This window comes from Watersipora subatra, chromosome 7 (assembly GCF_963576615.1).
Source record: "Watersipora subatra chromosome 7, tzWatSuba1.1, whole genome shotgun sequence".
In the NCBI taxonomy this organism is placed as follows: domain Eukaryota; kingdom Metazoa; phylum Bryozoa; class Gymnolaemata; order Cheilostomatida; family Watersiporidae; genus Watersipora; species Watersipora subatra.
Window position 1 is genome coordinate 38468888 of NC_088714.1, and position 17136 is coordinate 38486023.

The window sequence follows — 17136 nt, forward strand, 5'->3', positions numbered from 1 at the left end:
GTACTTACAGACATGACACTAGACACACCACAGCTATCCAGGTATATTGTACTTACAGACATGACACTAGACACACCACAGCTATCTAGGTATATTGTACTTACAGACATGACACTAGACACACCACAGCTATCCAGGTATATTGTACTTACAGACATGACATTAGACACACCACAACTATCTAGGTATATTGTACTTACAGACATGACACTAGACACACTACAGCTATCTAGGTATATTGTACTTACAGACAAGACACTAGACACACCACAGCTATCTAGGTATATTGTACTTACAGACATGACACTAGACACACCACAGCTATCCAGGTATATTGTACTTACAGACATGACACTAGACACACCACAGCTATCTAGGTATATTGTACTTACAGACAAGACACTAGACACACCACAGCTATCCAGGTATATTGTACTTACAGACAAGACACTAGACACACCACAGCTATCCAGGTATATTGTACTTACAGACAAGACACTAGACACACCACAGCTATCCAGGTATATTGTACTTACAGACATGACACTAGACACACCACAGCTATCCAGGTATATTGTACTTACAGACAAGACACTAGACACACCACAACTATCCAGGTATATTGTACTTACAGACATGACACTAGACACACCACAGCTATCCAGGTATATTGTACTTACAGACAAGACACTAGACACACCACAGCTATCCAGGTATATTGTACTTACAGACATGACACTAGACACACCACAGCTATCCAGGTATATTGTACTTACAGACAAGACACTAGACACACCACAACTATCCAGGTATTTTGTACTTACAGACATGACACTAGACACACCACAGCTATCCAGGTATATTGTACTTACAGACATGACATTAGACACACCACAACTATCCAGGTATATTGTACTTACAGACATGACACTAGACACACCACAGCTATCCAGGTATATTGTACTTACAGACAAGACACTAGACACACCACAGCTATCTAGGTATATTGTACTTACAGACAAGACACTAGACACACCACAGCTATCTAGGTATATTGTACTTACAGACATGACACTAGACACACCACAGCTATCCAGGTATATTGTACTTACAGACATGACACTAGACACACCACAGCTATCCAGGTATATTGTACTTACAGACATGACACTAGACACACCACAGCTATCCAGGTATATTGTACTTACAGACATGACATTAGACACACCACAACTATCCAGGTATATTGTACTTACAGACATGACACTAGACACACCACAGCTATCCAGGTATATTGTACTTACAGACAAGACACTAGACACACCACAGCTATCTAGGTATATTGTACTTACAGACATGACACTAGACACACCACAGCTATCTAGGTATATTGTACTTACAGACAAGACACTAGACACACCACAGCTATCTAGGTATATTGTACTTACAGACATGACACTAAACACACTACAGCTATCTAGGTATATTGTACTTACTGACATGACACTAGACACACCACAGCTATCCAGGTATATTGTACTTACAGACATGACACTAGACACACCACAGCTATCCAGGTATATTGTACTTACAGACATGACACTAGACACACCACAGCTATCCAGGTATATTGTACTTACAGACATGACATTAGACACACCACAACTATCCAGGTATATTGTACTTACAGACATGACACTAGACACACCACAGCTATCCAGGTATATTGTACTTACAGACAAGACACTAGACACACCACAGCTATCTAGGTATATTGTACTTACAGACATGACACTAGACACACCACAGCTATCCAGGTATATTGTACTTACAGACAAGACACTAGACACACCACAACTATCCAGGTATATTGTACTTACAGACATGACACTAGACACACCACAGCTATCCAGGTATATTGTACTTACAGACATGACATTAGACACACCACAACTATCCAGGTATATTGTACTTACAGACATGACACTAGACACACCACAGCTATCCAGGTATATTGTACTTACAGACAAGACACTAGACACACCACAGCTATCTAGGTATATTGTACTTACAGACATGACACTAGACACACCACAGCTATCCAGGTATATTGTACTTACAGACATGACACTAGACACACCACAGCTATCCAGGTATATTGTACTTACAGACATGACACTAGACACACCACAGCTATCCAGGTATATTGTACTTACAGACATGACACTAGACACACCACAGCTATCCAGGTATATTGTACTTACAGACATGACATTAGACACACCACAGCTATCTAGGTATATTGTACTTACAGACAAGACACTAGACACACCACAGCTATCCAAGTATATTGTACTTACAGACAAGACACTAGACACACCACAGCTATCTAGGTATATTGTACTTACAGACATGACACTAGACACACCACAGCTATCCAGGTATATTGTACTTACAGACATGACACTAGACACACCACAGCTATCCAGGTATATTGTACTTACAGACAAGACACTAGACACACCACAGCTATCTAGGTATATTGTACTTACAGACATGACACTAGACACACCACAGCTATCCAGGTATATTGTACTTACAGACATGACACTAGACACACCACAGCTATCCAGGTATATTGTACTTACAGACATGACATTAGACACACCACAACTATCCAGGTATATTGTACTTACAGACATGACACTAGACACACCACAGCTATCCAGGTATATTGTACTTACAGACAAGACACTAGACACACCACAGCTATCTAGGTATATTGTACTTACAGACATGACACTAGACACACCACAGCTATCCAGGTATATTGTACTTACAGACATGACACTAGACACACCACAGCTATCCAGGTATATTGTACTTACAGACATGACACTAGACACACCAGAGCTATCCAGGTATATTGTACTTACAGACAAGACACTAGACACACCACAACTATCTAGGTACATTGTACTTACAGACAAGACACTAGACACACCACAGCTATCCAGGTATATTGTACTTACAGACATGACATTAGACACACCACAACTATCTAGGTATATTGTACTTACAGACATGACACTAGACACACCACAGCTATCTAGGTATATTGTACTTACAGACATGACACTAGACACACCACAGCTATCTAGGTATATTGTACTTACAGACATGACACTAGACACACCACAACTATCCAGGTATATTGTACTTACAGACATGACACTAGACACACCAGAGCTATCGAGGTATATTGTACTTACAGACAAGACACTAGACACACCACAACTATCTAGGTACATTGTACTTACAGACAAGACACTAGACACACCACAGCTATCTAGGTATATTGTACTTACAGACATGACACTAGACACACCACAACTATCTAGGTATATTGTGCTTACAGACATGACACTAGACACACCACAGCTATCCAGGTATATTGTACTTACAGACAAGACACTAGACACACCAGAGCTATCCAGGTATATTGTACTTACAGACATGACACTAGACACACCAGAGCTATCCAGGTATATTGTACTTACAGACATGACATTAGACACACCACAGCTATCTAGGTATATTGTACTTACAGACATGACACTAGACACACCACAGCTATCTAGGTATATTGTACTTACAGACATGACACTAGACACACCACAACTATCCAGGTATATTGTACTTACAGACATGACACTAGACACACCACAGCTATCTAGGTATATTGTACTTACAGACATGACACTAGACACACCACAACTATCTAGGTATATTGTACTTACAGACATGACACTAGACACACCACAACTATCCAGGTATATTGTACTTACAGACATGACATTAGACACACCACAGCTATCTAGGTATATTGTACTTACAGACATGACACTAGACACACCACATCTATCTAGGTATATTGTACTTACAGACATGACACTAGACACACCACAACTATCCAGGTATATTGTACTTACAGACATGACACTAGACACACCAGAGCTATCCAGGTATATTGTACTTACAGACAAGACACTAGACACACCACAACTATCTAGGTACATTGTACTTACAGACAAGACACTAGACACACCACAGCTATCCAGGTATATTGTACTTACAGACATGACACTAGACACACCACAGCTATCTAGGTATATTGTACTTACAGACATGACACTAGACACACCACAGCTATCCAGGTATATTGTACTTACAGACATGACACTAGACACACCAGAGCTATCCAGGTATATTGTACTTACAGACATGACACTAGACACACCACAGCTATCTAGGTATATTGTACTTACAGACAAGACACTAGACACACCACAGCTATCTAGGTATATTGTACTTACAGACAAGACACTAGACACACCACAGCTATCCAGGTATATTGTACTTACAGACATGACACTAGACACACCACAGCTATCTAGGTATATTGTACTTACAGACATGACACTAGACACACTACAGCTATCTAGGTATATTGTACTTACAGACATGACACTAGACACACCACAACTATCTAGGTATATTGTACTTACAGACAAGACACTAGACACACCACAGCTATCTAGGTATATTGTACTTACAGACATGACACTAGACACACCACAACTATCTAGGTATATTGTACTTACAGACAAGACACTAGACACACCACAACTATCTAGGTATATTGTACTTACAGACAAGACACTAGACACACCACAGCTATCCAGGTATATTGTACTTACAGACATGACACTAGACACACCACAGCTATCTAGGTATATTGTACTTACAGACATGACACTAGACACACTACAGCTATCTAGGTATATTGTACTTACAGACATGACACTAGACACACCACAGCTATCTAGGTATATTGTACTTACAGACAAGACACTAGACACACCACAGCTATCTAGGTATATTGTACTTACAGACATGACACTAGACACACCACAGCTATCCAGGTATATTGTACTTACAGACATGACACTAGACACACCACAGCTATCTAGGTATATTGTACTTACAGACAAGACACTAGACACACCACAGCTATCCAGGTATATTGTACTTACAGACAAGACACTAGACACACCACAGCTATCCAGGTATATTGTACTTACAGACAAGACACTAGACACACCACAGCTATCCAGGTATATTGTACTTACAGACATGACACTAGACACACCACAGCTATCCAGGTATATTGTACTTACAGACAAGACACTAGACACACCACAACTATCCAGGTATATTGTACTTACAGACATGACACTAGACACACCACAGCTATCCAGGTATATTGTACTTACAGACAAGACACTAGACACACCACAGCTATCCAGGTATATTGTACTTACAGACATGACACTAGACACACCACAGCTATCCAGGTATATTGTACTTACAGACAAGACACTAGACACACCACAACTATCCAGGTATATTGTACTTACAGACATGACACTAGACACACCACAGCTATCCAGGTATATTGTACTTACAGACATGACATTAGACACACCACAACTATCCAGGTATATTGTACTTACAGACATGACACTAGACACACCACAGCTATCCAGGTATATTGTACTTACAGACAAGACACTAGACACACCACAGCTATCTAGGTATATTGTACTTACAGACAAGACACTAGACACACCACAGCTATCTAGGTATATTGTACTTACAGACATGACACTAGACACACCACAGCTATCCAGGTATATTGTACTTACAGACATGACACTAGACACACCACAGCTATCCAGGTATATTGTACTTACAGACATGACATTAGACACACCACAACTATCCAGGTATATTGTACTTACAGACATGACACTAGACACACCACAGCTATCCAGGTATATTGTACTTACAGACAAGACACTAGACACACCACAGCTATCTAGGTATATTGTACTTACAGACAAGACACTAGACACACCACAGCTATCTAGGTATATTGTACTTACAGACATGACACTAGACACACCACAGCTATCCAGGTATATTGTACTTACAGACATGACACTAGACACACCACAGCTATCCAGGTATATTGTACTTACAGACATGACATTAGACACACCACAACTATCCAGGTATATTGTACTTACAGACATGACACTAGACACACCACAGCTATCCAGGTATATTGTACTTACAGACAAGACACTAGACACACCACAGCTATCTAGGTATATTGTACTTACAGACATGACACTAGACACACCACAGCTATCCAGGTATATTGTACTTACAGACAAGACACTAGACACACCACAGCTATCTAGGTATATTGTACTTACAGACATGACACTAAACACACTACAGCTATCTAGGTATATTGTACTTACAGACATGACACTAGACACACCACAGCTATCCAGGTATATTGTACTTACAGACATGACACTAGACACACCACAGCTATCCAGGTATATTGTACTTACAGACATGACACTAGACACACCACAGCTATCCAGGTATATTGTACTTACAGACATGACATTAGACACACCACAACTATCCAGGTATATTGTACTTACAGACATGACACTAGACACACCACAGCTATCCAGGTATATTGTACTTACAGACAAGACACTAGACACACCACAGCTATCTAGGTATATTGTACTTACAGACATGACACTAGACACACCACAGCTATCCAGGTATATTGTACTTACAGACAAGACACTAGACACACCACAACTATCCAGGTATATTGTACTTACAGACATGACACTAGACACACCACAGCTATCCAGGTATATTGTACTTACAGACATGACATTAGACACACCACAACTATCCAGGTATATTGTACTTACAGACATGACACTAGACACACCACAGCTATCCAGGTATATTGTACTTACAGACAAGACACTAGACACACCACAGCTATCTAGGTATATTGTACTTACAGACATGACACTAGACACACCACAGCTATCCAGGTATATTGTACTTACAGACATGACACTAGACACACCACAGCTATCCAGGTATATTGTACTTACAGACATGACACTAGACACACCACAGCTATCCAGGTATATTGTACTTACAGACATGACACTAGACACACCACAGCTATCCAGGTATATTGTACTTACAGACATGACATTAGACACACCACAGCTATCTAGGTATATTGTACTTACAGACAAGACACTAGACACACCACAGCTATCCAGGTATATTGTACTTACAGACAAGACACTAGACACACCACAGCTATCTAGGTATATTGTACTTACAGACATGACACTAGACACACCACAGCTATCCAGGTATATTGTACTTACAGACATGACACTAGACACACCACAGCTATCCAGGTATATTGTACTTACAGACAAGACACTAGACACACCACAGCTATCTAGGTATATTGTACTTACAGACATGACACTAGACACACCACAGCTATCCAGGTATATTGTACTTACAGACATGACACTAGACACACCACAGCTATCCAGGTATATTGTACTTACAGACATGACATTAGACACACCACAACTATCCAGGTATATTGTACTTACAGACATGACACTAGACACACCACAGCTATCCAGGTATATTGTACTTACAGACAAGACACTAGACACACCACAGCTATCTAGGTATATTGTACTTACAGACATGACACTAGACACACCACAGCTATCCAGGTATATTGTACTTACAGACATGACACTAGACACACCACAGCTATCCAGGTATATTGTACTTACAGACATGACACTAGACACACCAGAGCTATCCAGGTATATTGTACTTACAGACAAGACACTAGACACACCACAACTATCTAGGTACATTGTACTTACAGACAAGACACTAGACACACCACAGCTATCCAGGTATATTGTACTTACAGACATGACATTAGACACACCACAACTATCTAGGTATATTGTACTTACAGACATGACACTAGACACACCACAGCTATCTAGGTATATTGTACTTACAGACATGACACTAGACACACCACAGCTATCTAGGTATATTGTACTTACAGACATGACACTAGACACACCACAACTATCCAGGTATATTGTACTTACAGACATGACACTAGACACACCAGAGCTATCGAGGTATATTGTACTTACAGACAAGACACTAGACACACCACAACTATCTAGGTACATTGTACTTACAGACAAGACACTAGACACACCACAGCTATCTAGGTATATTGTACTTACAGACATGACACTAGACACACCACAACTATCTAGGTATATTGTGCTTACAGACATGACACTAGATACACTACAGCTATCTAGGTATATTGTACTTACAGACATGACACTAGACACACCACAACTATCTAGGTATATTGTACTTACAGACATGACACTAGACACACCACAGCTATCTAGGTATATTGTACTTACAGACATGACACTAGACACACCACAACTATCTAGGTATATTGTACTTACAGACAAGACACTAGACACACCACAACTATCTAGGTATATTGTACTTACAGACAAGACACTAGACACACCACAGCTATCCAGGTATATTGTACTTACAGACATGACACTAGACACACCACAGCTATCTAGGTATATTGTACTTACAGACATGACACTAGACACACTACAGCTATCTAGGTATATTGTACTTACAGACATGACACTAGACACACCACAACTATCTAGGTATATTGTACTTACAGACAAGACACTAGACACACCACAGCTATCTAGGTATATTGTACTTACAGACATGACACTAGACACACCACAACTATCTAGGTATATTGTACTTACAGACAAGACACTAGACACACCACAACTATCTAGGTATATTGTACTTACAGACAAGACACTAGACACACCACAGCTATCTAGGTATATTGTACTTACAGACAAGACACTAGACACACCACAGCTATCCAGGTATATTGTACTTACAGACATGACACTAGACACACCACAGCTATCTAGGTATATTGTACTTACAGACATGACACTAGACACACCACAACTATCTAGGTATATTGTACTTACAGACAAGACACTAGACACACCACAACTATCTAGGTATATTGTACTTACAGACAAGACACTAGACACACCACAGCTATCTAGGTATATTGTACTTACAGACAAGACACTAGACACACCACAGCTATCCAGGTATATTGTACTTACAGACATGACACTAGACACACCACAGCTATCTAGGTATATTGTACTTACAGACATGACACTAGACACACTACAGCTATCTAGGTATATTGTACTTACAGACATGACACTAGACACACCACAACTATCTAGGTATATTGTACTTACAGACAAGACACTAGACACACCACAGCTATCTAGGTATATTGTACTTACAGACATGACACTAGACACACCACAGCTATCTAGGTATATTGTACTTACAGACAAGACACTAGACACACCACAGCTATCCAGGTATATTGTACTTACAGACATGACACTAGACACACCACAGCTATCTAGGTATATTGTACTTACAGACATGACACTAGACACACCACAACTATCCAGGTATATTGTACTTACAGACATGACACTAGACACACCACAGCTATCTAGGTATATTGTACTTACAGACATGACACTAGACACACCACAGCTATCCAGGTATATTGTACTTACAGACATGACACTAGACACACCACAGCTATCTAGGTATATTGTACTTACAGACAAGACACTAGACACACCACAACTATCTAGGTATATTGTACTTACAGACATGACACTAGACACACCACAACTATCTAAGTATATTGTACTTACAGACAAGACACTAGACACACCACAGCTATCTAGGTATATTGTACTTACAGACAAGACACTAGACACACCACAGCTATCCAGGTATATTGTACTTACAGACAAGACACTAGATGACTAACCTGGTACACAATACAAATATCCATAACTAATATTAAACTTTATACTTGACCTTTATACTTCACCTTTGATAAATGGTCAAAAACTTCTTCTTTGCAAGCACATTACTCACTTAAAGCTACTCAAGCACAAAATAAAAAAACAATAGTAACGCAGCTAGCAAAGACCACACACAATCGTGACTGTTCAACTAACTGTCAAATCACTGCAAAATTTGCAATATTTATAGAGATAAGCCCACCATCCAGTGATATGTAATACTGACTACTTACCAAGCAGTGCCTCAAAGGCATTGGCAAGGGAGTGGTCAAAGTGTGCTGAATAGCAGAGATCTGGACCATGAGAAAAGAGAAGGTAGTGCTGCAAGCCAACTTTCTGAAAACAAAAAGGCGATGATACTCTTAATAAAAAATAAGAACTTTATAATCAGCATGTTCAGAGTAACCAAGCAATAGCACTTTCACGTTCAGAGTAACCAAGAAATAGCACTTTCATGTTCAGAGTAACCAAGCAATAGCACTTTCACGTTCAGAGTAACCAAGCAAAAGAACTTTCATGTTCAGAGTAACTAAGCAATAGAACTTTCATGTTCAGAGTAACCAAGCAATAGCACTTTCATGTTTAGATTCTAGCAAACCAAAAGACAAAAGTGATTATCTCCAGGTATGAAGCAATCAACGTCATATAACAAAAGACTTGGAGGGAAACTATAGGGAGGGTAACATGACAGACTGGTGATGATGTTAGTGGTAAGAAGTGCCCTGAATTCAGAATTGATTTACCTCTCTCTTTCCCCCTCTCCACTCTCTCACCCTCCACTCTCTCACCCTCCACTCTCTCACCCTCCACTCTCTCCCCCTCCCTCTTTACCTTCACCCTCTCTCTCTGTAATATCACCTAACTGGGCTGTAACTTAATTTTCTTTCTGCTAAAATAAACTATTGTTTAAAGTGAAGCTTGTGAACACAGACTACTTTACATGTTTATTGAGGAATGAAAGCTAAGAACTTCTGCTATATACTCAAAGTACAACTACAAATAAGCTATATTTGCTATAAACACTCACACTGAAATGCTCTGACTCATTAAAACTATAAGACATTTTCTCTATGCATCCATTAACGACTGCAGATGCATCCATTAACGACTGCAGATGCATCCATTAACGACTGCAGATGCATCCATTAACGACTGCAGATGCATCCATTAACGACTGCAGATGCATCCATTAACGACTGCAGATGCATCCATTAACGACTGCAGATGCATCCATTAACGACTGCAGATGCATCCATTAACGACTGCAGATGCATCTATTAACGACTGCAGATGCATCCATTAACGACTGCAGATGCATCCATTAACGACTGCAGATGCATCCATTAACGACTGCAGATGCATCCATTAACGACTGCAGATGCATCCATTAACGACTGCAGATGCATCCATTAACGACTGCAGATGCATCCATTAACGACTGCAGATGCATCCATTAACGACTGCAGATGCATCCATTAACGACTGCAGATGCATCCATTAACGACTGCAGATTCATCCATTAACGACTGCAGATGCATCCATTAACGACTGCAGATGCATCCATTAACAACTGCAGATGAATCCATTAACAACTGCGGATGCAGTATTGGTGAAAATCAAATAATCAACACATAGCCACATACTACCAAAGGAAAATGGGAACATCAAGTATCTAGTTATTAGAGTAGTACAGGGGTTCCCAACCTTTTTCATTCAGTTCCCCCTTATGCCTTTTTATTAATTTGATTCCCCCACCCACACTTTTAACTCACATGACTAAAAACAACCGCTACAAATTATAATCCCATTTTATTGTACATATTTAAACATATAACTACATAATATAAATTTTTATACAGTATGCATACAACACAACAATACATGACCTTTGCCATGGCAGTGAATTGGTTTATGACTAGGTCAACTTACTAACCAATCAAAATCTGGATGGATGTGTTCACATATATTTGGGTTCTGACTAGTAGCTCATTATTAGCAACTAGTGTTATAGATAAAACCAAAATGTTAAATGATGAAACTCAAACTCACACGGCGCTGCAAGACATAAATTGAAAAGTTATCAAATCAGACACCTCTCTGTCCCACCTTGTTCGAAATTCCCCCTATGGAGAATTTCGAAGCAGGGAGGAATTTCTAGCAACCAGAGAGAAATTCCCCTAGAGGGAATTTCTCTCTGGTTGGGAATCCCTGTTTTATAACATGCATGAAACTACTAATAGCCTCTTCAAAAGAATTCTAACTAGAATGATATCTCCTCTCTACGTAATGAAACGAACATTTCCAGCAACAAACTGCAAAATCTCAGAACTTCTTCATATAAGATTATAAGAACTCTGAACTGGAGATGTATTAATAGTAAACATCAGCTAGTACTCCACTACTTCATTGCAAATTAATAGTATCTGGCAGATCAGTTGCAGATGGTGTTGTGTGGTATCTGGCAATCAGTTCCACATAGTGACACATCGTAACTGGCAACTGGTTACACATAGTGTTGCATTGTATCTGGCAACTGGTTACACGTAGTGTTGCATTGTATCTGGCAACTGGTTATACATTGTGTTACATTGTATCTGGCAACTGGTTATACATTGTGTTGCATTATATCTGGCAACTGGTTACACGTAGTGTGGCATTGTACCAGAGTTGGCTAACTGATGCCTATGTAGGATTAATTGCTGCTAGAAAGCTGATAAGCCTATAGTATAGAGTTACTGATAAATAAAAGAACATTACCAAATCTTTACTTGGTGGAATTAATGGATACATCTGCTATTATGGCCATTTTGATATTAAATGAGAATAAATAAAACAAAATTAATTTACATGCTTGATGCAACGTGTTGCATAGTATCGGCTACACTTGCTCATACTGTGGTGGATGGCATCCCCTTACATTTAGCCAAGCCAAGCCGATGTACAGCCGAGTCAAGCATAGCCAAGCCAGAGCCGTACCGACTGAAGACCGAGCTAAGCTGGACCGAGCCGTGCCGGGTCTAACCAAGCAGAACAGGGGCGGAGTTTAGCAGCTATATAAGCCCGAACATTTGTCTAGTAGAGCAGAGCTGTTCTGGGTATGTTCATTGCTTGTCACTTGATTCATTTCTTGTACACCTTGATGAACTAAGCAGAAATATATGTATTTTACTCATGCACGAGTCTTGTACTAGTGGAGGAAAGTGGAGGTCGCACAAAACCTTTACACTGGTGGCAGCGGTGGGATTGGTAACAATCCCAAGAACTCCACCACAGGACTTGCATTGGATCACTGGACTCTGGATAAACTGGGCTGCCTGAAAAACGGCAGCACATCTCCTACTGGAAGAACTTCCTACTGGAAGAAACCCAGAGAGAGTTGTGGAAAGCCCTACAGAATTAGTAGATGCACTGCTCCGGGAGCAGAAACCTACTAAGAGGACCTTTCTGAGGAGGCGGCAGGCTCCTACTGGAAGGACTTCCTACAGAAAGAAACCCAGGAAAAGCTGCGGAAAGCCTGCCAATCGGACCGGTAGATGCACTGCTCCAGAAGCGGAAACCTACTAAGGGATGCGACAGGACTTGCTTAAGGAAGCGGTGTGCTTCTACTGGAAGAACTTCCCACAGGATGAAACCCAGAAAGGAGCCAGCAGCCGCGGACACAGTGGAGGCACTGCTCTGGGAGAAGAGTAGAAACCTACTAGGAGCTAGACTTGGCTAACAGGAGAGCCAGGAGCGCTGACCCGGGACCCGACCGACTAGTCGAGGCACTAGAGCGGGTGTTGCTGATGCAGAGAGCTCAGGAACCGGCGCCACCCTTCAGGACTCCCCAGTATGCTGAGAAAGGAGATGTGGAATGTTTTATTGCTCGCTTCACAGAAGTAGCCGACGCCAACCAGTGAACGGAAGGAGCAACTCTATTGCATCTCCGGGAAGCGTTGGGCAAGCAGGCTGAGGACAGTGGGCGAGCCAAGAACCAGGAGGCCATTTTCAATGCCCTCCGGACAAGGTTTGGACTATCCGCTAGACAGACACTGAGCCAACTCAACGCCCTTGAGAGAGAGGAGGGAACGACGCTGCAGGAGCATGCTATGGAGGTGGAGAGGCTGGTACGCATTGCGTACGGGGACCTGCCGAATCGCCGCCGGAATAGCATGGCTATGGAGACTTTCTGCAGCTCGCTGAGAGGCCCTGCCTTGCAGAGACATCTGTTGGCCATACCTATGCCCAGGCTGGGAGACGCTGTATGATCCGGAAATGACTATCTCCAAATCCCGGGAGGCGAGCGTAGGCCCACCGGATCTTCGGTGCGAGTCCTGGAGGGAGGAACCTCTGACCAGGTGAACTCGGCTGAGACCGATGTCATAGGACAACTAGCCAGGCTGGTCCAAACTCTTACGGACAAGGTGGAACGGCTCCAGGAGCAGGTGCGCACCTCAGCTGAGAAAAAGAGCCAGCCAGCTACTCTTTGCTGGAGATGTGGCCAACCGGGGCATGTACGAAAGAACTGCCCTCGCCACACCAAACCGGCTTCGGGAAATGGAATATGGCCACAGCAGTAGCTCTGACTACTGGCTGTGCCAAGGCCGAGCAAACACGAAAATATACTAGGATTTCGCGGGACTCGACGACGGCTGATGGCTGGTCTCAACTGGCGAGGACTAGGCCAAGGAGAATTCGTGTACAAGCAGGACTTGTGGTGACACGGAATTATTACCAGTCCTTGGGTGAGATTAGTTTGGACAGCCTCCTTGTCCTGGATATTGCCTACGCCCCTCCGTGCGAACGGCAGGGACGTAGCCCGAAGCGTATGAGGGTGACCCCCAAACCCCCTCCGCCCCAGACCCTGAGAACCATCCCCCTGGACCGAGCAGTCGCAAGCCTGCCTTGAAAGCGACAGGGCCGACCCCTTCTCCGCCTTGGGAGTGGCAATCACGGGAGCAGCAGAACTGCTCCGGGTGTGGTACAGCCCGAAGTGCTGACCTCGCCCCACCACGGAAAGGAAGGCTTCCAGGCCTCACGGAGGATGTCCTGGAGGACACCACTAGGGCGCAAACCCTCAGCCGACCGCACTCCACCAGCTATTTCCTCCCAAGAAAAATGGAGGGGCGGCCCATCCAGTTCCTACTGGACACCGGATGCACTACCAATCTGATCAATAAGCAGGTATTTGATTGATTGCCAGGAGCTGTGCGGGGACCGACTCGAGGAGAGTGACAGCCACGGACTAATGGCTGACGGAACACGGCTTCCCTTCTACGGAATAATCCGTCTAACTATCCACTTGAGGGACGTGAAGACGGAGGAGGTTTTCGTAGTGAGCCGACTGAGCGAGGATGCCATCCTCGAAATGCCGTTCTTCGTGGCTCATCAATGCGCTCTCGAGTTTGAGCAACCGGTGGTTCGAGTGGATGGCAGACAGCTAGTCTCCACGGACCGGCATGGGCGGTTGCTCCAGAGCAAAGTGCAGATGATAAGGGGGGGTTGTGGTTCGCGCCCGGACAGAGATGGCGATACACAGTCGCATCACCACGCGGAACTATTGCCCCATGGGACCAATCGAAGGATTTCCCGACGGACCTCCCGTGGCCAGTAGCCTGAACCAGCCGGGATCCAAGGAACAAGTCATCACCCGCTGGATGAATACTACGGAGCAGCCGCTGACTTTTCGGTCCAGAGCCACTATCGGCACGTACACGGGAATGGAGTCCCAGCAGGTCGAAGAGGACGATCCTTTACTGTGTGACGCCGGTTGACTTCAATCAATGGAGTGCCGGCTCACCTTGAGGAATTGTTCCAGTCGGCCCGGCCAAACTGTGAGGACAGGGGACAAATGTCCAGGTTGGCAACCTTGCTGCATCGGTATGCCGCCGCATTTAATACGAGTGATGACAACGTAGGAAGGACCCCGGAGGTGGAACATTCTTTACCACTTAAGGAAGGTACTCGACCAATCCGACAACCCCCTCACAGACTCGGACCAGAAAAGGAGGTAGAGGCCGAGAGGCAGGTCCAGGACCTGCTCAAACGAGGACTCATCGAGCCCGCCGGAGGAGCTTGGAGCTTCCCCGTAGTGTTGGTCCGGAAGGACGGGAAATGGCGCTCCTGTATTGATTACCGGCGTCTCAATGCCATCACGAAGCAGGATGCCTACCTGCTACCCAGGATCGACGACAGCCTGGACGCCCTGTCCGGCAGTCGCTATTTTAGCACGCTCGATCTGGTGAGCGGGTACTGGTAGGTGCCCCTGGATGCAGAGGCGCAGGAGAAGTCAGCCTTCTCGACACGGTCCGGGCTGTGAAAGGTGTTGCCCTTCGGACTGACGTCCGCCCCCGCCACCTTGCAAAGACTCATGGAACTCGTCCTACATGGCCTCGACTGGAGAATGCTGCTGATATATCTAGATGTTACTATCGTCATTGCCCCTGATTTCGATACGCATCTACATCGGCTGGAGGAGGTCTTCCAGAGACTCCACAAGGCCGGACTAAAGCTGAAGTCCTCCAAGTGCAAGCTACTACAACCTCAGGTTCGCTACCTGGGGCACATAGTAAGCCAGAACGGAGTCTCTACAGACCCCGACAAAGTGGAGGCAGTAGCGAAGTGGCCGAGTCCGCGCGAAGTAGGGAAACTCCAAGGATTCCTCGAGACAGTCGGTTATTACCGTCAATACATCCCGGAGTTCGCCACTATAGCACACCTCTAGCACCGACTGACTGCAAAGAGAGAGTCCTGGAGATGGATGGAAGGAGAGCAGGCCGCCTTCGACACGCTGAAGGAAAGCATCAGCAGCGCCCTGATCTTGGGCTATCCGGATCCTCGGAGGCAGTATATCCTGGACACGGACGCCAGCAGATGTGGAGAAGGGGCCGTGCTGTCTCAAGTACAGGAGGGCTGCGAGAGGGTCATTGCCTACTACAGCAAGGCCCTCACCCCCTCGAAACGCAATTACTGCGTCACTCGACAGAAGCTAATTGCAGTAGTGAAGGCGGTCAAGAACTTCCGGATATATCTGTATGGCCAGGAATTCTTCCTGCGGACGGACCACGCGTCACTCCAGTAGCTATGCCGGAGGAGGAAACCCTCAAACCAAGTAGCCCGGTGGCTTGAGATCTTGGTGGAGTTCCGCTACATC

General features: G+C 43.6%; 1 protein-coding gene across 1 annotated transcript in view; it reads right to left on the reverse strand.

Annotated features, from left to right (window-relative positions):
* LOC137400735 (ribonuclease 3-like) overlaps positions 1-17136 on the reverse strand; it is an 84673-nt gene that overhangs the window by 26444 nt on the left and 41093 nt on the right. The window contains exon 19 of the mRNA XM_068087071.1: positions 10238-10340. Coding sequence (XP_067943172.1) covers positions 10238-10340 — 103 coding nt within the window. The remainder of the gene's footprint in view (positions 1-10237; positions 10341-17136) is intronic.